Consider the following 20,182-nt stretch of genomic DNA (forward strand, 5'->3'; position numbering starts at 1 on the left):
ATTATAAACCTTGAAATAATATATTAGACAGTTCTTTAACCTATTATATAACTAATAAGTTTTTACAAAAAGATAATAAAAAAATAGTAATTAACAAAAGCCCATTATAATATAATATTAGGGCTGTAATTTAAACATATATAAGACCAATTCGAATTTTGTATATATCAAGTTTTACCAGAATCTAATTTTTATAAAATACAGAATATGTTGGCAAATAAAGATTATTGATGTAGTGTGTAACCGTGTAGGTACAGTATTCAAAAAATGTTCACAGAAAAAAAAAGTAAATTAACACAAATTACATTACCTATGCTTTAATCAAAGCCTATATATTTTTTATTTTACAGTAATTATTAATTTTATTTATTACTATTTTATTCATACTATTTTTTGTTGAAAGCCCAGGCGCAGATCCAGCCGACCATAACAGGAGGGGTGGATTATAAATAAGTATACTATATGATTCGGCTGGGGCTGGCCGGCTGACGGATGTTATCGATCGTACGGTCACAATAATATTGTTCTTATCGACTAATCATTAATTTATGTTATAAAAATAAAAGACGAAAATGGGTGATAGTAACAATACATAGAATGTTATTATGCAAGATAATGCAATTTAATAGGATATCAAATTAAATTAACACATTTTGATACGGCCAATGAGGGGGGGGGGGAGTCGCCTCTACCGTCTCCCTTGATCCGCGCCTGTGAAAGCCTATGTTTTAAATAAAAGCGATTTCTCTTTTATACATTCTAACGCTACTGTGTTTTTTTATGATTTATACGATTTATTGAATAAACAAAAAAATTTACTATTTTACAATGAGTAGGTACTAATACCCATAGCTATGCATAGCTGTCCCAAAGGGAGAGGGAAGTATCTTACATGAGGCAAGTATCTTAGGGCATAACAAAGTATTATGAATTTAGGGGCGTCACAAATTATTTTAATATTATCAAATTTTCTATCTCAGAATTCTTGTGTGTTTATAAAATTACTAAACAAACAATAACTTTGAGATCAGAAATTAGAAAAAGCCTATGATCAATGCTAATTTATTTATTCATTCCGAGAATAATCCTAGTGTTTTTGGACCCCACGTTAAACATAGATCCAGTTATGTGCTCTGCATAGTTCATAATAATTCCTGCTTCATATGGTAATCTACGAGAAACCACTTTTAGTTTTGGAGCTGTGAGCTGTGTACCTGCTACAGCCGGTAGCTTCGCTTTCGACTTTTACTTCTCGTTAACGTTATTCGATAGCCGTTGTTACAAGTATAAAAAATATTTATGCTAGATCGTTGATTAAGTTGAAATTTTTAATACTCATAAAAGTAAAATTACTTATTACAATGACATTCAAAATTAAATAACTTATAGTTACATTGCATTGGTGCATGTATCATGGGATGTAGGTACATAATTGCAAGAATTATATTTTTTTAATCTTATAATAAAAAGATTAACCATTCAGCTGTTTATTTTTGAAATATAAAGCTGATTACACACGTAGCGTTTCGTCCGCTGCATTTTCGCGTTTTTGAAACGCCGCGTATCGAAACGCGAACGCTGTAAGTGTTCACACGAGAAGAGCGTACCTGCGTTCTAAGCGCGTTTTTCTTTACCAAAAATGCGCAAAAACATATTTAAAATCATAGTCCATACGGTTTGGTCATTGTCCAGTTCAAATTACAACGTGGTCGAAGAAAGTCGAAACTCGAAAGTTAATTTTTTTCAAAATTGTTATTTTTACATCTATGATGGATCAGTTTAATGATATTGAAGCGACATGTGTTGCTTATGTTTTATACAAAAAACACAAAATGCAAAAATAAAAAACGAACAGAAGACGTTATTGGGTATACCCATTAAATTTGAAAAGGCCACTAGAAGACCAATTCCAAATAGATTTTATGACCTTACGAGCACATCCAGAAGATTTTTTTTAAGTTTTACCGGATGAACATACAATTATTTGATGAGTTGGTAAGTAAATTATTCTGCACTATAAAAATAATTTAATAAAATGTGGTTTGTTATGGTGCTTGACGATTGTGGATGTAAATTTAATTCAGGATAATTGTGAATAGTTGTAATAGGCGTAAACATGTTTTCATTTGGAGAACGAGTTGAATTTGGAGCTGCATAACGAGAATTTATAATGTTATTAACTATTGGTCTTGGGTTAAAATTAGCTGATTCATGATAATTGACAGTATCATTATGAGTAGTATGTGAAATTGAAAAAGAACCATTTTGAGATTGAATATTTTTAATTGAATTCAGTATGTCTATGTACAGTTGAGTTTTTTGATTTTCAATAAGAATTTTAATTTTGGGTAAAAGAGATAGCAAAAAAAGTTTTTCTGGGCAATGTACTTCTTCTTTACGCTCCTCTAACATTGTCAACAAACGTGTTTCAAAATCTACAGATTTTTTTTTTAGTTTTTTTGTCTGGTTTCCTGTATTCTGCTGTTCATTTTCAGCATATTCAACACCATGACTATGAACTGTTTCATTGTTCCAGTCCTGTTCGTCTCCTTCAATATCGCACTCACTTAAACCATCACTGTGTTCAATGTTACTTTCAGTTCTAAAAAAAATAATAATAATAAACATTATTGTAAAACCAGAAAATCTTTCATTTACCTCAAAATCTAAAATATTTATGAATAATATGCATTTACATAAAAATATTGGTCATGGATAATATACATATATAAAAGTATTTAAATAAACTTACGATCAATTTAACATAGTGGGTCTCAAAAATTCCAAAATATTTGAAAATATGTATTTTTGAGTTTTACTAGCAGCTTGCCCTGACTTGGTTATACACTTTCTTCGGAATGCATTTTTAAGAGACTTCCATTTTTTTTTGTAAAATAATAACTGCAAACAGAATACATTATAACATTTTTAATCATTTGTTCCCCTCCATTATATTTTCTAACAAAACTGTTATTAATTTTATTTTTAATAAATACACAGTTTGTAATTTGTTTAATATATACATATTGATGTAATTGATTTCTTTGATTTCTATTTGTGTCTTCATCACAATTTATAAAATCATCCAAGCAAGATGTCGCTACTTTTGTTTAACTCGCATATTTTTCTATTTTATCATGATAAGATTTTGACTCTGAAAAAAAATCAGGAATTGAAATATACGTACAAAATTCATCACAAAGTAATCTTTTAGTGTAATGTATTTTAACGTAAATTGTCAAAAATTATTTATTAGGTATTTAGGTGTCTAAAAAGTTAATTTTTAAAAATTTAAACTTAGAAATTTAACTATAGATTTGTTTATTCTATATAACTGTAGACAGGCACGGTGCTAAGAGGAGGAACATGGGGTTCTTAGGTATATCAGTTCAAATTTATTTGCTCAATAATAAATATAATTGTTTTAATTTATATAACTATTCAGTCATAAAACAATAAAATATGTATTTTAGTAATTAGTAAATGTGTAAGTACATTATAGTTTATGTAATTTTCGGAGGATTATATTTCTTTATACAAGGACCATAAAAAACAAACAAAGAGTATTTTTAAAACATTGATTTTTCATACGAGTAAGTTCATACAAATTATCTATATAAATACTTACGTATATTCTACAAATATTCTTCGATTTGAACCTCAAGTATAAACTTTTCTGTGTCGAATGCCATTGCAGGAAAAAAGCAGGTAGGTAGGTACTAAAGTACCTATACAATAATATTCACCGCAGAACAGTGCATTTTATAAGGAATTTTCACTGGGAGACAAAAAATGTTTTTCTCGAAATATTCAATGTATAATACCATAATACGATTATAGTATTACACGTTTGTTTCGCATTATTTCGCTTAATCTTTTAAAATACTGTCGACAGAGAATAATCACTGGGCGACATTTTTGTCGCCTAGTTAACTAGTTAAAAAATGCACTGCTGCAGTGTGTAAACACACTTCGTTGGTATGATTTTATGAATGAAATAAAATTGATTATTAATAAATTTGTATGTAGTATTGCGAGATAGTAAAAAAACGCGGCGAAAGATACGCCCCCTGTGTATAACTACATTACAAAACCCATGTCTAATTTTAGCGTTTGATAGCGTACGGACGCTCAGAAATTGAACCATTTCGTCTTGGAGCGTTCGACAGCTGTCGAACGCTCCGTTTATGCTTATCGTGTGAATATACATATTTAAACATGAGTATATAATTTTAGATGGTAAAACGCAGCATTTCCGAAACGCGAAAACGCAGTGCACGAAACGATACGTGTGTAACCAGCTTTATACGCTATAATATTATTCAATATTATTATTATTATTTATCAATTCATAATAATTAATAAGTATAATGCATTTGCAATTTGAGTGCGAGAATCATCGGTTGCCAAATTTTATAAAAAAAATTCTTAGAACGAATATTCATAACATCTAATTATTAATTAGTTCAAGATGTATTTGAAATAAAATAAAAAGCTAAAGGTGCTATAATCATAACAAATAAATTCATAAGTTGTATGGTAATTATATTTATATAATTTATCACAGTTAATATAATAATAATTATCAAACTACAACTATTGAAGTATTCAACTTTTTTTTCGGGAATGCCTGGCCTTATTAGTAATCTTCGATCAAACCTAGAATTGGTTATTTCTGAAAGTTATGATGCATATAAAATCGAGTAACAAATGGTTCAATTTTTGTATTCCAAAATGATTCGTCCCTAGGTATTTTGTCTACCACAAAACCTGCCAACATCATAAACATTTAAAAACAATTAATAACAACTATATAATAATTTGATTACCATTGGGACTCCATACTACAAAATAACAATATTTCTTTTCGGCAGTATTGCGTTGGCCCTGTACTTGGAAATAATAACAGTCCGTTTTTTTTTAAAACAATCTTTCCCTTATAATCGGTCATATATTTTAATTTTTTTAAGAGTAACCGCTTCCTGCGGTGTGTGTTCTTTAATACTTGACGGACATTTTATTTCAACTATCGAGTCTTCGTTTATTAACCCGTCTGGACTTGCAGATAAATAATGAAAAGATTTATAAATAACTAAACCTGCTAATTGTATAGTCTCTAAAGTATCTTGAACGGCGTTTCTAGCAATCGATTCGTTTTCGATTCCATACCTATATAAACGAAATAATAATATTTAAATATAATGCATACGAATCTATTAGTTACTAATTATAAACTATAATCAATAAATATTATTTAGTTGCTACGTTCACTCATTAAAAAAAACCTTAAGCTTACCTCGTGGCTGAACTTCCTTGAAAAATATCGTACAAAATATGCTTTATTGTATTTGCACGGGAAGTTGTAGATCGAAGCTTACAGACTTTTCCAAAGTTGGATGCCGTTAGCCGATATTTTCTATATTGTTGTGATTTATAACTTTATATATTAGACAACTACATTGTTATTAACATTATAGATGAGACTCGCTACATGATGTGCAACTATATTTCTGGCCCCTAATATATCAGCTCATAATCCAGAAGTTTCCATAATCGTTGAATAATGCACTTCATATAAACATAAATAATTAACAATAATAAAATAAATAAATAGATATAATACAATAGTTTAATTAATACAAATAGGAAATTCTATGGGCCACAAGTTAAAAAAAAAAAATACAAGTGTAGGTACGCCCGTACTAACGTCGCGACTGCAGATAACTCAAAATAAATAGGTAAAAATGAATAAACGTTCACGCAGACTAATTTATACTGCAGTGAGCTATATATTATATACAGGTACGTAACCAGACATATTTCTATAAGGGGGCCAGTGGCGTAGCCAGGGGTGGGGCTGGGGGGCTGCAGCTCCCCCCTCCGAAATATTAAAAATATTAAGAAAATTTAAAAATTAATTTAATGATCCTTAAAAGTCGCTACAGAAGTCTTAAAAAAAATTGATCGGTCCCCCCCCCCAGAAAACTTCAAAACTTTCGTTTTTGCCGACAAAGAATTTCTACCTGGAGCAACTTATTTTTTATTTTCCATTATTTTACTTGTAAACATATCTTTAGGCAGTTCCCATTTATTTCTTATAATAAATTATGTTAAAATAAACGTTAATGATCGGTGCCGTTTTTAGAGTAATGTGAGACCATAAAATCGTGAACTAGTGGCGTATATAGATTTTCATTTCGGAGTGGCCGATTATGTATTTGATTTATGGGTGAAAGGGAAGGAGTAAGTACACTATTACGAAACAAAATACTTTACCACTATAAGACTTCTCGACTGTCTTTACACCATCAGAGAAATAAGAAACTCAATTTTTTTAATGATTTATTATTTTTTAAATGTATAAAAACTACATTGTAATAAACAAATTTTTTATTAGAGTCACTCAAAATTCACCACATATTTTCTTAAAAGAATAAATATATTTTATAAATATAAAATTTTAAATTATCGCATAAGCAACATTCTCAGTGTCGCGACAAATTTTCGGTAACCTCCAGCATTAAGACATATCCATGTTGAAAATAACAATCTTTAACAATGGTGTTTTTCATTTTGGAGGGGGCCCCAGCCCCCTCACCCACCATAAATACGCCCCTGTCGTGAATCTTTTCGTAGAAAAGAGCAATTTTTTTAAAAAAAATGTTCAAAACCATGATACTCAGAGAGCTTTTTGGATATCCTTTTTTTTTATTAGTAGTAAGTTTTTGTGACAAATAAGACATTTTAGTTGTCCCAATATGTTCTGGACAAATGCACTCACTTCTAAATCTTCTATTTACGTCTTAAATTTTGAGATTTTTGTTTATAGACTCGTTCAGTGGCGTAGCTACCATAGGGCAATATAGGGTAGTGCCCCGGGGCCCTGGAGCACAAGGCCGTGGACAATTCTGAAACTATACTTCTTTCAAATAAATGAAAATGTTGATAAATATAATTCCTAAATTATACGTGGTAGTTTGATGAAAAACTTTCAGGGAAAATAGTGTACATAATGTATTAAAGAACATGAAAATAATAACAGTAATTATTAAATATTAAAATTAAATAATATGTGGCAATCATTTATTCAAAATCAATTCTAGTTAAGATCGAGTATTTAAGTATAATAATGATTCACTTTATATGCAATATGTTTTGTATAATATTAAACTGCATTTCCTTTTTACTTTGTACAATTATTAATTATCCGTTAATTATTTTCGTTTATCGTTTCATAGTAAGTATTTGTATTTGAAAGAACAATATGACCAGTATATTTTGTATTTTCATATTAAGATAATATTAGAGAGGGGTCCAATTATTTTTACTGCACCGGGGCCCTTTTCTACCTAGTTACGCCACTGGACTCGTTCACAATATTTTTAAGTTATAATATGGTGAAAAGTTTATAGAAATAAATAATAAATATTGAGGGGTCATTATAGATAAATAATATATATATATATATATATAGATATACATAATAAAATATTTTATTTTCACTTGAAATAAACATCGTTATAAAGAAATTCAGAAATATCATTAAAATAACGTATGATATAATTTATATTTTACGGGTCTCGATATTTTCCAAAGAGACACAGATTGCATGTTAAGGAGTCTCTGGATCCCGAATCCTGTTCTAGGGCTTATATACACACACACACACACACACACACACACACATATATATAGGGGGCCTTTAAATACATGAATTATATAATTTTTGTATAAACTAAAAATAACTTACAGCTTTCATGCGCCTTTTCTTTTATTCCAGCTTGTAGACCGACCGGATTGGCCCGGCGAGTTACCGAGCAAAACTCGGTGGGCCGCGACAATTTTGTTGTGAAAGGCCGCTAACAGAAAATATTAATAGTTTAAAGTTGAAGATTAGTGCACCTATTGATATATGCGATTAAAAAAATTTGGACAAGGGTCGCCAGTTAGTAAGTGGGCCGGTAACATATAGAAAACTCGGTAGGCCGAATTTGTCCAATCTGACGTTGCTTGTAGATCAGCAAACTGTTCATATTTTTATACTCAACATTTTTCACAATTTATTTAAACCCTGTCTACCCATGATATATCATAAGAGGACAGAAACTTCAATTTTTATTTTTATTTATAGAATTGCATTATTTTTATAAAAAGCTAATTTTAATATTTTGCATTCGATACTTATTTTTAAAAACAGAAAAGAAAAAAAATGTAAAACTGTAATATTTTGTAGATATAATGTGATTTATATAAATTTTGGTCCCATCAAATCTTGAGGCCTACAGCTTTGGGCCCATGTCTTCAAACGACCCTGTTAATGACAATACATAAGATGATTGTTTATTTTTCTGATAGTTTTATTTTGCTAATTTCAAAATAGTTTCATTGTTAAAATAATTCTAAGCAAACTTTCACATTCAAAAAACATTCCAAAAATCAAGAATTTGATTTTAGTACTTGCTGCATATTACACAGTGAACCCATCAATAAGTTTCGGTGACCGACCATTCCGGAATTATGTAAATCCGTGTCGGTAGTAATTCAGCTACCGGCTCTATTTATATTAGGTAATAAATAATAATTCTTTTGAATATACTCGATGTAATATTGTCTAATTACCTATCTGATCGAGTCTTATGAAATAATAAAAATCAACTTGCAACATTCTAAATTTGTATTTATTACACTTACCTATATCGTCACTTGATCGCACTTGTGTCGCGACATTCGGTCCCCATACGTTCGTGGCTGTGACTGAAACAACACCACAACAACCGTTGGCCTTGTGATAATACAAGTACCTATTGTATGATAAAAATGTTGATGATTAAAATTAACATTATTGGTCGATAATTATTTAATACCACTTAAAAATAATGTATCTATTAAATCGCTATTTAGCTATTTGGTGCTACGGTTTACGTAGAAAAAAGTTGATGTGTTCCTAAATTCATTGACATATGAATATCTTCAATCGCAACCATGCCGAAGTATAGGAGCTCAAATAGTAGTAGAGTAAAATGTATAAATAAACTGCCATTATTTATGGGATTCGTTGTTGGCATTCTGTCGGTTTTCACATATTATTTGTTTATGAACTACGATAACAAGAAATTGGTTTCAGCGTCGGTTAAACAAGAAAATTTCGATCAAATTAATTTCAACAGCAATACAAATAATTACTATAGAATAGATTTGACCAAGGCAAATATCATTCATAACACATCGCTTTTGTGCCTTATATTTATAAACGATATTGATTCTTTACTCGTACAACAAAATGTTTGGCTTGACAAATGCGGCAATAGTAAAATATATGTGAGTAAACAAAAACATATGTATATTGGTCATGTTTTGACCGAAACTTATTCACCACATCCGTGGAAGTATTATTGCCAGACTCTACTACATTTACATAAGAAATACAATTATAATACTATTAAATATGATTGGATATTCTTGGCCAAGGATAATATCTGGTTAATTTATGAAAACTTGATGCATTTAATATCTTTAATAAACATCAACAAATACAATCATAACTACTATGCAGGTCAATATGTCAATGGAGCTATAAATGTTAACGCAGGCTTATTACTTAGTGCTAATACATTAGCAGCTTTATTCCATTTGCTCAGTAATATGGATGCATGTAATGAGGATGGATCCATTAATGAAAATCAAATGTTAAGTAAGTATTGTACATTTAAATTGTATGTATTTATAATTTCATAATTCTACAACTAGCAACTGTAAATAATATAAATTAATTATCAATTGTTTTTTTTTCTTAATAGATTTCTATATAAGGAAATTAAGCAATGCGATACCTATTAGTAATATGGATTCATTTGGCTGTACCTTGTTTCATTCAACAAATCTTACTGAAGCTTTTAATATAAAAAGTTTAAGACCAAAAATTCTGAATGTATGTATTATAATTTTTCTAATTAAAATAAATCATGCACTAATAATATTATCTCAATAAAATTTTATATTATAGAAATGTATAAGCAGATTTGCTATTACATTTCAATTAGGTTTATCTCCAAACTATTATGCAATGTTTTACAAGTATGCTCTGTACAAAGTCAGATTAGTAACTAAACAAGATTTAATGTATAATTCTAAAAGTATTTTACCAGCGCCATCTCCTGAAGATGAAGACGTAAGTTACAGTTTTTGGTACTAATTAAATAGATATTTTTTATTTATTTTCTCTTTTTTTGGTTATAGATTTGGCGAATAGAAGCACTTTATGAATTAAATATTGATCCTAGTAATATGTCTCAAACTGATTTTTTTTACTATTGGTCAAAACATCGGCAAATCATTTTATAATAATTTGGACCCATATTTCAATTTTAATGTATAATATGTAAAGACATAAAATTATTAGCATCGTTTTCAAATTATTTGTTGAATGATTATAATTTCATAGTGTTGAGAAGCATTATAATTTAGGCATTTATAATAATTTTAATGTTTCTAATTACTACTAAATTAAATTTATGAATGTGCACAAATGTGTATAATCGAACTTGAACAGTATTGTTAAGAATACTTTTCAAATGTATTAAAATACAGTTTAGTCTTAATAATCCGGCACTTTATTAGTCCAGATCTTTTAGTAATCTGGCATATTCTTATCACAACCCGCTATAATTTTTTTTTTTAAATTTTTTATTTAAGATGGTATTGGAATTATAATAAAAATCATAAATTTATCGATGATAATTGTTATATTTATCTAAATAAATTGGACCTTTTCAATACTACTTATTGAATTAAATTCTATATGTATGTATAATTTAATAAATAAATAAATGTTTTTACTAGGTTTTTTTTTTAAAAATTTCTAGTTTTTTTTTTCATAATCCAGCATTTTTATGATCCCATAGGTGTCAGATTATTAAGGTTATACTGCACAAATAACTTTTTTAAGTTCAGTTAAAATATTTTATCAATTTTTTTATTTTTTATTTCTTTACATTTTAAACTGAAATATGTGTTATTTGTAAATAGGTATTAGTACTTAAATATATTACCTAAAAATTATATTATTCTTATTACTTATTATTAGGACTCGGAAGTTATTGCACTATAAACATTAAAAATGATTGCATTATTGCAGTAAAAAATATCCAAAATTGTACTTAAAAATTACTATTAACGTTTTTATTTATCAAAATAACTATTTAAAAAAAATATTTATAAATATTTTTTATTAAGATTACCATATTACAAATATGAGCTCTTTTATAAAATATTTCAAAATAAAAATTCATATTAGTTTTAGTCTAATCTTCCAAGAGAAACCTACAAACTATTATTATTTAAAAACGTTTTATTTGAAAAATTTTGTTTTATTTTTTAATACAATTTTGTATGCCTACCTTAAAAATTATTGCTTTTAACGATTAATTATTTCTTTTAGTTCTTAAACTCGAAGGATCTTCAAGTTGAGAACAGCAAATTATGCATCATTTAATCAAATATTATTTCCAATATATTCATCACAATCAATAAAATAACCATCAATTATTATTTATTACTATATTATTCTGACATGGTGACCATTGTTATTTTATTTCTTTGATACAAAAAAAAATAAATAAATTATGTGAGTTATATTCAATTGTATCTAAAATTATATTATAAAACAGAAAAATTAACAATATTGCAATTAAATCAAAAAAATCAAAAAATTGCCAAAAGTTGCACTACATTTTTTTAGATTTGTACTCATTTAGCAATAAATCCAAACAAAAGAAAAAAAATTGCAAATGCATACATTTCTGAGACTTATCAGATATTAAAATATTATGAAAAATGACTTATACCATAGGTACAAGACATGCCAATACAACTATTAATTTTATGTCCTGTACGCTGTCATGCATGTAGGAATGATGGGACAATCGAAAAATATTATTGAGTGGGGTTAATCATTCTGTTATCATATTATTTAAAGATTCTTACTTGTTAAAATCGTTATAATCAATAATATTTTAGAAACATAATCTAAAATATGAAAAAATTAGTAACACAACGCTAGAACAAAAAAAAAAAAGTATTAAGTATACTGGAATAAAAATAAATTTTAAGTATTTGAAATACATGTGTCAAAAAGTATTTGAATCTTATTAAAATTGGTGTCACTTCTAGTCTATGGGTAATGGGTAACATGTATTTTTAGTATAATTTTATTTTATAGTTTTAAATATTTATGATTTATATTAAGTTATTTATATAAAAATAGTATAAACTATTAAGGTTTATTCCCACTAATATGTTTCTGCTAGGCGCTCCACCAGAGTAGAATTTTTTTTTAAATGGAAGTTTAAGCCATTCTGACTTGTTTGGGTTGAAAATTCTAATTGTATTCTCAGGCTCTTATATGGGCTTACCTTGGAACTAGCATTCCCTGTATTTATACGACCCAGACCAGAGTAAATATCTGTTCCTGATGACCAAGAATTGTTAAATATGTTCTTTATCTAGTGGGAATTAACCTTTATAACTGTATTTTATAAATGGATTGTTCTTTAAATAAAATATATTCATATTCATATTGTTTGTATAATGCATAACTTTGACATATCATTTATTATTAATACTCTGTATAATTCTGTAAGGCTTATTTACTTAAACATTTTATGTTATATTATTTTTGTGTCACATACATATTAAAAATGTTTCTAATTGTACTTGTTACCATTTTTTTTTGTTTTTTTTTTCGTTCAATAAAATATACAAGGGAGTATTGATTAAATTATTCAATGATTATATAATGTATTACATTTAGCTAATAATTTTATAATATTTTGGTATCTTCTATTCATTTATTAATACAAACATTTTTACACAGATTTCTTTAAATTTAGATGTTCTATTTAATGATTTCTTTCAAATTTATAAAACTATAATTCATATTGCTATATTAGCCAATAAATTAAAATAAAATAAATGTATACAAAATATTATACACTAATACAATTATTTACATAAAAATAAGTACATATGGTTTTAACTTTATAAAATAATACTGATAAAGTACATAAACAACATAATAAAATGGCTGAAATATGAGACACGGCGCCAAGGAGCAAATATATCTTGATTGATGGTCTCACCTGAATTACTTACAGACATGTCCATTATTGAACCAAGATAAGCAAGATGAATAATATTTAAAATAGTAAATACTATGTTAACACTCCAAGATAACCAGGTATTTTTATTGAAACTATTTAAATATTTTTTAGAACCTTGATTTGAATAATCAATTTTAGAATAATAATAAAATGATCTTGGAAACTTTAATGCTAATTTTGTACGCATGAGATGTTCTACATATGTATAAGCAGCAAGTGAAAGTAATACTGCCGATAACCGTCGTTCTAAACCATGTAATAGGGAACTTATCAAATATGTGGTTCCTACAGCAATTATTCTATTTCTATATTTTTTATTTTTACTGCCATACTTCAAAACTTGCTCAAATATATCTAAACAAATACAAATATGATCTCTGTTAGTTCTCATAACAAAAACAAGAAGTTTGAAAATCACTTACATTTTTTTAACCAATAATGCATAGGTGTATTCCAATGTACAACTACATGTAATAGAGATTTTGGCAACTCTATAGTCAAAGGATGTGTTACTATAATTTCATTACTGTGTTGACTGTGGTATCCACAAATTATAGCGAAAACTGAAGATGCATATGCTACAAAATAATGACCGGTGCGAAACTCCAAAGCTTGCTTGTACATTATTAGAAAAATATTTGTAGGTGTATTTCTGTAACATAGAATTATTATTAATTATAAATTATAAAAATTTTAAATTTTATACCGAATTTCAAAATTTAACTTTACCTATTTTTATGCACATCTATTTTTTGGCTAAGCAACCAGTCCACTACACAAATTGATAATACAAAGAAAATCAATGAAATTATTATTTTCCATATAATACGACATATTTTAGTTTTATTCTAAATGTGAAAAAAAATGTTAATGTCAGTATACATGTTAGCAATTTTTTTAGTTTTATTAATAATTAAAATATTTCTTTGGAAACTTTAATTTTATTAACAAAATAAATTACATTTATTTTATACTAGGAATACTAGTAGAATTTTAGAATTGCAAATTACTATTCTATTATTAAGATAGGTAGAATTAGAATTCAAGACTTCTTTATATTATTCTATTAATATTAAATAATAAGTAAAAATGTAATTAGTTAATTAATTTTACCCAATTAACAGGCAACGAAAAAGTATTGTTGTATTCTTGAAATGACAAAAATGGACCCAGATAAAGGGTACCTGCACATAGCATATAACCTGCATATTGAGCTATTGAAGGAAATTTATGCAATTCATTTGACTTAACATCAAATAATACAGCCATTGCCTTCATAGACATAAGCATATGGGCACTTTTAGTTTTTTGCCATTTTGAGTTGTCCAAAAAACCTTCTCTGTAAAAATTTAGATTTAAATTAATATTTTATAGCCGTTAGTATAATTTTTTTAGGAAATATAAATCGTAATATGTTACATTTAACCGCGCTTCATAATTTGATATATTATAATAGATTAAAAACTATTAAATTATATATACCTATATAAAATGAATTTTAAATGAAAATCACTTAAGTTTGAACAAATATGATGATTAACTTAAGGATTATATGATTATATGTTATATGATAACAAAATAATAAATGAAAATCTATACAGTGGTAAATAATAAAATTACATTTCAGTTGTTAATTTTTTCTAAGATTTAAGTAAATAATGACTCACCGATACAACAATGTTAACAAAATTATTGCTGAAAACACAAGAGAAGAATGTTGTTTTAGGTGCAACATGCATATTATGGACACTATATAACAAAATATTGGAAATAAAATAATTTGTTGTAATAATCCATACAAGTCTCCATCTTCATGAAACAGTACTATTGGTAGAACACCACAGATGGCACATACTATGTGCGAAATTGATTCGGGGACTACTTTAAACTTATTATCTGAAATTATGAATATATTTTTAATTAATCAGTTGAACAATAATATGAATAAAATATTTTTCTTACTTATAACAATGAATAATCTGAAAACTATACATAAAATAAGAGTAGTGCCTAGCAGGTTGAAAGTACTCCAGACAGCTGGCAGAATACAATTAGTGCACAATTGATGAAAAGTCAAATCGCTCCAAAATGACGATTTGTCATGAATGTCCACATTTGACTGATCATACTGATTTTTGATGTTGATCTCATCAACATATATATCGTAGTAATCTGGTTTTGTAAAATATGAACTATAACCTTTGTGATTGCCAAAATTATTTACTAGATAAAAAGTTACCAGCTGGAGAATAGTAGTCCTCAATACTATTGTCATCGCCGTAAGACAATGGAAATTGTTGATGGTTCATGATAAATTATATCTTAATGGCCATGATTGTAGAATATCAAAAATAATGTCAAAAAAAAAAACAAAAATAGTTTACCTATATTCTCAGTAGGAGTTTAATAATTGCTCAAATAAGACTACAAAACAATAATAATTCTTTGAATTTATAGACATTGTTTATGTTTTCAATGTTTTTGAATCAGCGGTGGCCAGTAAATGGATAGCGAAAACAAGGGATGAACGTCTGATAAGATAGTACTATCGTCGCACATGATATGATAACACTCTATTACCACGGTTTTATTGTTTAAAAAATGCTACTGCACTATTCGATTTATATACATATAGGAAACCCGGTTTTCCTGGTTTCGGAGCGCTAGTTCTCGTCACTAGACCGGCTCCGCGGTTTTTGGATAGCAGTATTAAAACACACCCTTATGGTGGAGGAGAGGGACGAAATGCTATGAATACGTCCCCCACGAACAGCGAACTTATACTTCGGCCACGGTGGCAACTTCCACCTACACAACCGAGTCGCGTAAAATACCGACTGTGCCCTGGACCGCGGGACCGGTCGGCGATCAAAATTTACCATTACACGTAACTCCTGGGAGGCGATGATCGGTCTTTACTCAGTCCGAGCTTTACGTGTTGTGTCTCACGTTAATCTTGGCCGTAAAGTCTGCATCAGGGCTTCGAGTTCAGACGCCGGCTAGGTCGTGATAGCGGCAGGCCGATTGCCTGTGTTGAATCGGTAGGCGGTGGGCTGACCTCCCACCGTCGGCGGACGTCCAACCTTTTTGTTCCCGGTGTAAAAGACGAAAAGGACGTCGGGGAGCGCGGTTAGCCCAGGACGGCATGTGTAAAACATATCCCGTCGTCGCCATTAATTCACCCGCGTATTGCGGTTGGGTTAGACGGGATTGGTTTCGCTTGAGATATAACCGGGCGACAACGGTACAGGAGTCGGCATCCTGGTGCTGGTGGCCCATTTTGGCGACCTGGTATACTCCCCCTCTCCATGCGGCTAGCCACTTTTGGGTGCATAAAACCTCTGCGGCCCATAATTAGCGTCTAACGCTAATACACGGTCCGCTATTGTAGGGCAGCACTTGCGTTCTCAACTAAAACTTAAAGACCATCTGTTATATTTTTTTTACTTTTTGTTTTTATTTTTATTAATTATACGGGCTAAGCCTTTTCGACATTAAAAATTACATATTTGTGATAACAGAATTCAAAATTCAAAATCAAAATTGAATCAATATATTATCATAATATATATATATTATGATAATATAATAAGAAAAAAAAATCTATCCAATTACAATAACTTATGTTATAAATATTAACATTAATAGCTTAGTAAATCGTCGAAGGCAGGGTCTATATTGGCAAACTACATTAAGCGCCTTAAAGACTCATTAGCCATAAGTTGGTCGTGGCGTGTAAGATATAAAAGAGGACATTGGAACGAGATGAACGGCTAGGAACTTTAAAACAGATTAGAGAGAGAAGGACAGGAGAATTTATATTTTTGTTTATGTATAGGTAATACATTTATAATTGTAATTTAAATACATGTATAATAATATAATTTTATTCAACTCGACTTAGGTAGGATACATAAATACAAATTAAATTAAACGACAATCCGAATTGAGCTGATTACCTCTCATCTTAAGCATGCTTGTGATGAGTGGAGGAAACTTCAGATATTAGTTACCTATTTAGACAGTGGTGTGCCCAGAAATTTCCTATGGAGAGAGAGTGTTATCTGGTGGTGGAGTGGAAACTAAAAGGCAAGGAAATAATAGTTCAACCTGGTAAATTTAAATAAGTACAAAATAATGGTTTTCTCGTTACACTCAAAACGCCATTTTTCTGACTTTTTTCTTATCATTATCCTTATAATTGTAACTTCAATTTAAAAGTGAAAATTAACTACAAATTACTATTTAATTAATTTAATATAATATTTTATAACACATTGATAAACTGATGAGCATGTGGGGATTCGGTGTGTAACCTATAATTGTGTATTTTACTATTTTGAATTATTTTATATATGTTCCTTGTCAGCTATAAATTATGTAAACCCTGTCTGTTCGAACGACGACTGTTACGGCGCGATCGCTTGATCGAGCTTTGTTCACTCTCACCACCGATTCCTCGAACGAGTCAGACGTCTGTCACTTTTACCTTTCCGCACCTTTGTTTTTACGTACGTATTTCAACAGTGTCAAACTCATATATTTTAAATAATTTTGTTTATTATTCTACTCCGTCGAGCATCATTATTATTATTCTGTCGATTGCGACATCTAAATATATTATTACAATTTATTACTATTGTTTGCATTCGCATATCTTTATTCTATCACCCCTCTGTGAATCATTTTGAACAGTGGTTCACACTACCACTACTCCAAAAACATTTGGCTAATGCGTTTTTGGCGGTTAGTCAATAGAGTAACGATACAATATTGCTTTAATTAATTTATAATTTGTGTAATCTCAGTATAACCGTACAACTATAATTTATGTTTGATTACCTATCTTAATTTTCATGAAACCGCGGCCATAAAATATACTATACGTGCTTTATATTTAGGGGGGTAGGTTAAATTTTTCTAAGAAATAAGTGATTTTACAATATCAAAAAAAATGTATAGATGGTATGAATTAATAATTATATTATTCTATTATTATTATAAATACAAATGAAGAGTTATTTACGTTATTTTTCTTCTGGGAAGGGTGGGATCGAGACCCGGGAATCTTTTCCTTCCCCCCCCCCGAAAATACGCCATTGAATATATATAATGAATTATGTTTTATGTGGACATGTTGAGACCTATTTGTCCACATTATGCGATTGGTCATACACAAGTATAAACCGTACTTAATTAAAAAATATCATCATATTTAATATCGAAGTTTGTATTTTGCACACGTAAGCCATAAAACTGGAAAACAATGTTGAATTAAATTAATAGATAAATAAATATACAAAATAATAATGAATAAAATAATTTAGGATGCATCATTTTTCAGCAATTTTAAGTTATTGGTTAGAGGAAGAGACTTCACTTTGTCCAAATTCTATGGAATTTTTTGAAATATGCAAAAATATCACAAAAATAACATTTAAATTCAGAAAGACCATTACATACATTATTTATTTGGTACTCATTTACAATTGTCAATTAAATTAAATTGTATTAAATGAATAAATTATAATACCTACTAACTATCAATTATAATTCAATACTTATAATATATATTAAGCTCAGCAGTTTATTTGAATCATTTTTTAGAACTGTTTACATATAACCATTTTTAGTATATGTAATAAAAAATAGATTGAATAAAATTAATTTTTAAGAATTAAAAATGTGTAAAGTAAAAGGTAGGTCTGCAACTAATTCAACATAATAATAATTACGGCTTTTTCTTCACCCTTTTTGAATTACTAGGTAACCAAAACAATTTAATGATGAATAATAATGATGACAATAAGTCCATTGTCCATGAACTATGGCCATGACAATATTCTTCTTAATAATGAAGACAAAGAGAGAAAGAGAGAGAGGGGAGAAAGAGGAGAATCGAAAGTGTATCGCAGTTATAAATTCTTTTCCAAGGAAACGCATAGTTTCTTGTAACTACAGTGCGAAGTTTTCTATACTGTTATAATATTATACTTTTATTTTAACTTTATTATAAAAATATTTAAACTAGATTGTCTTAAACCTAAATCGTTATTAAAATAATATATAGGTTGATTTTAATACTCAATTCATTTTAAATTTGTTATCCCGACAAAAAATAGGTAACTAGTAAAAAATTAAAAAGAGAAACTAAAAATGTCTAACCACATTATGAACTAAAAATGTTTATTACCGGAGTCTAATTATTGAACATTTGAGGCGATTAAAAAAAAAATGAGAATATGACATTCTTTAGTATTTTTATACTTTAACTTTCCGATTTAATAATGCAAATATCCAACGTGTTTTAACTTTATTTACTATCTAAACTTAATAAATAGGGGTTTTTTTTGTTACCTTATACCTAATATTTCTAACGTCAATTTATAAAAGATTTATTATACCTATAAGGTATATGTACTGTTTGGATGTATGATATGTATAACTGTTTAATTGATCCAAGTTCTAATGTCCGTATAATATAACATTATTAATATTTGAAAATATTTGAACATTTTTCCTTCAACACAGTTTTTTGGGATATATTTAATAATAATGATTTTAAAAACCTCTTGGAATAAGTCTGAAAGTAAATCCTAAATTAAATGCTACTAATGTTATATTTTATATTATTTCAATAGTGCGGATAGATAAAAAATGTACATTACATTTTTGGAAACTTATTATGTTTAGCTTCCTAGTTGTTGAAGTGAAGAGTCATGAAAATATTTGCCTGATTTTTCAAAATTGTTTTGATGAAACACATACATTTCCTTAATACATTTCATAAATTAGATAAGTAATTTATAATGTTTATCGAATTTTCATATATATCACGTTAATCTTGTCAATGTACACTGACAGTATCTACACAATAATCGTATTTTTAAAATAATAATAAATGGGTTTATTGTGATATTTTATTATATAATTTATTATATCTACCTATGTATTTACCTATTATAGGTTAATTGCATTTTTTCATATTCTATTGCTATTGGTTTTTTGATGTATACAATATGTAA

At 28.3% G+C, this 20,182-nt stretch overlaps 2 protein-coding genes, 1 long non-coding RNA gene and 1 pseudogene across 4 annotated transcripts; 1 reads left to right on the forward strand and 3 right to left on the reverse strand.

The window, feature by feature from the left end:
- Positions 1-2,304: 2,304 nt before the first annotated feature.
- On the reverse strand, positions 2,305-3,802 carry LOC112686549. 2 transcript variants are annotated; one of them, XR_003148900.1, is made up of 4 exons: positions 3,629-3,802; positions 3,024-3,154; positions 2,753-2,901; positions 2,305-2,602 (listed from the first exon to the last, which is right to left on the reverse strand). It is a non-coding gene; the product is annotated as an uncharacterized LOC112686549 (long non-coding RNA). The 2 variants fall into 2 exon arrangements; XR_003148901.1 differs by having other exon boundaries at positions 2,997-3,154.
- A 304-nt stretch (positions 3,803-4,106) lies between these two features.
- Positions 4,107-8,984, reverse strand: LOC112686555 (annotated as a pseudogene).
- On the forward strand, positions 8,812-10,341 carry LOC112686531. Its single transcript, XM_025558872.1, has 4 exons — positions 8,812-9,691; positions 9,798-9,928; positions 10,004-10,168; positions 10,237-10,341. Exons 1-4 carry the CDS (start codon positions 8,983-8,985, stop codon positions 10,339-10,341), a joined length of 1,110 nt encoding a protein of 369 aa, XP_025414657.1. The 5' UTR covers positions 8,812-8,982.
- A 2,666-nt stretch (positions 10,342-13,007) lies between these two features.
- Positions 13,008-15,697, reverse strand: LOC112686532 (protein-serine O-palmitoleoyltransferase porcupine). The gene is made up of 7 exons (XM_025558874.1): positions 15,397-15,697; positions 15,120-15,329; positions 14,825-15,053; positions 14,271-14,496; positions 13,887-14,005; positions 13,580-13,809; positions 13,008-13,511 (listed from the first exon to the last, which is right to left on the reverse strand). Exons 1-7 carry the CDS (start codon positions 15,464-15,466, stop codon positions 13,036-13,038), a joined length of 1,560 nt encoding a protein of 519 aa, XP_025414659.1. The 5' UTR covers positions 15,467-15,697; the 3' UTR covers positions 13,008-13,035.
- Between the last annotated feature and the right edge of the window lie 4,485 nt (positions 15,698-20,182).

The sequence above is a fragment of the Sipha flava genome, unplaced genomic scaffold (genome assembly GCF_003268045.1).
Source record: "Sipha flava isolate LNK unplaced genomic scaffold, YSA_version1 314_pilon_pilon, whole genome shotgun sequence".
In the NCBI taxonomy this organism is placed as follows: domain Eukaryota; kingdom Metazoa; phylum Arthropoda; class Insecta; order Hemiptera; family Aphididae; genus Sipha; species Sipha flava.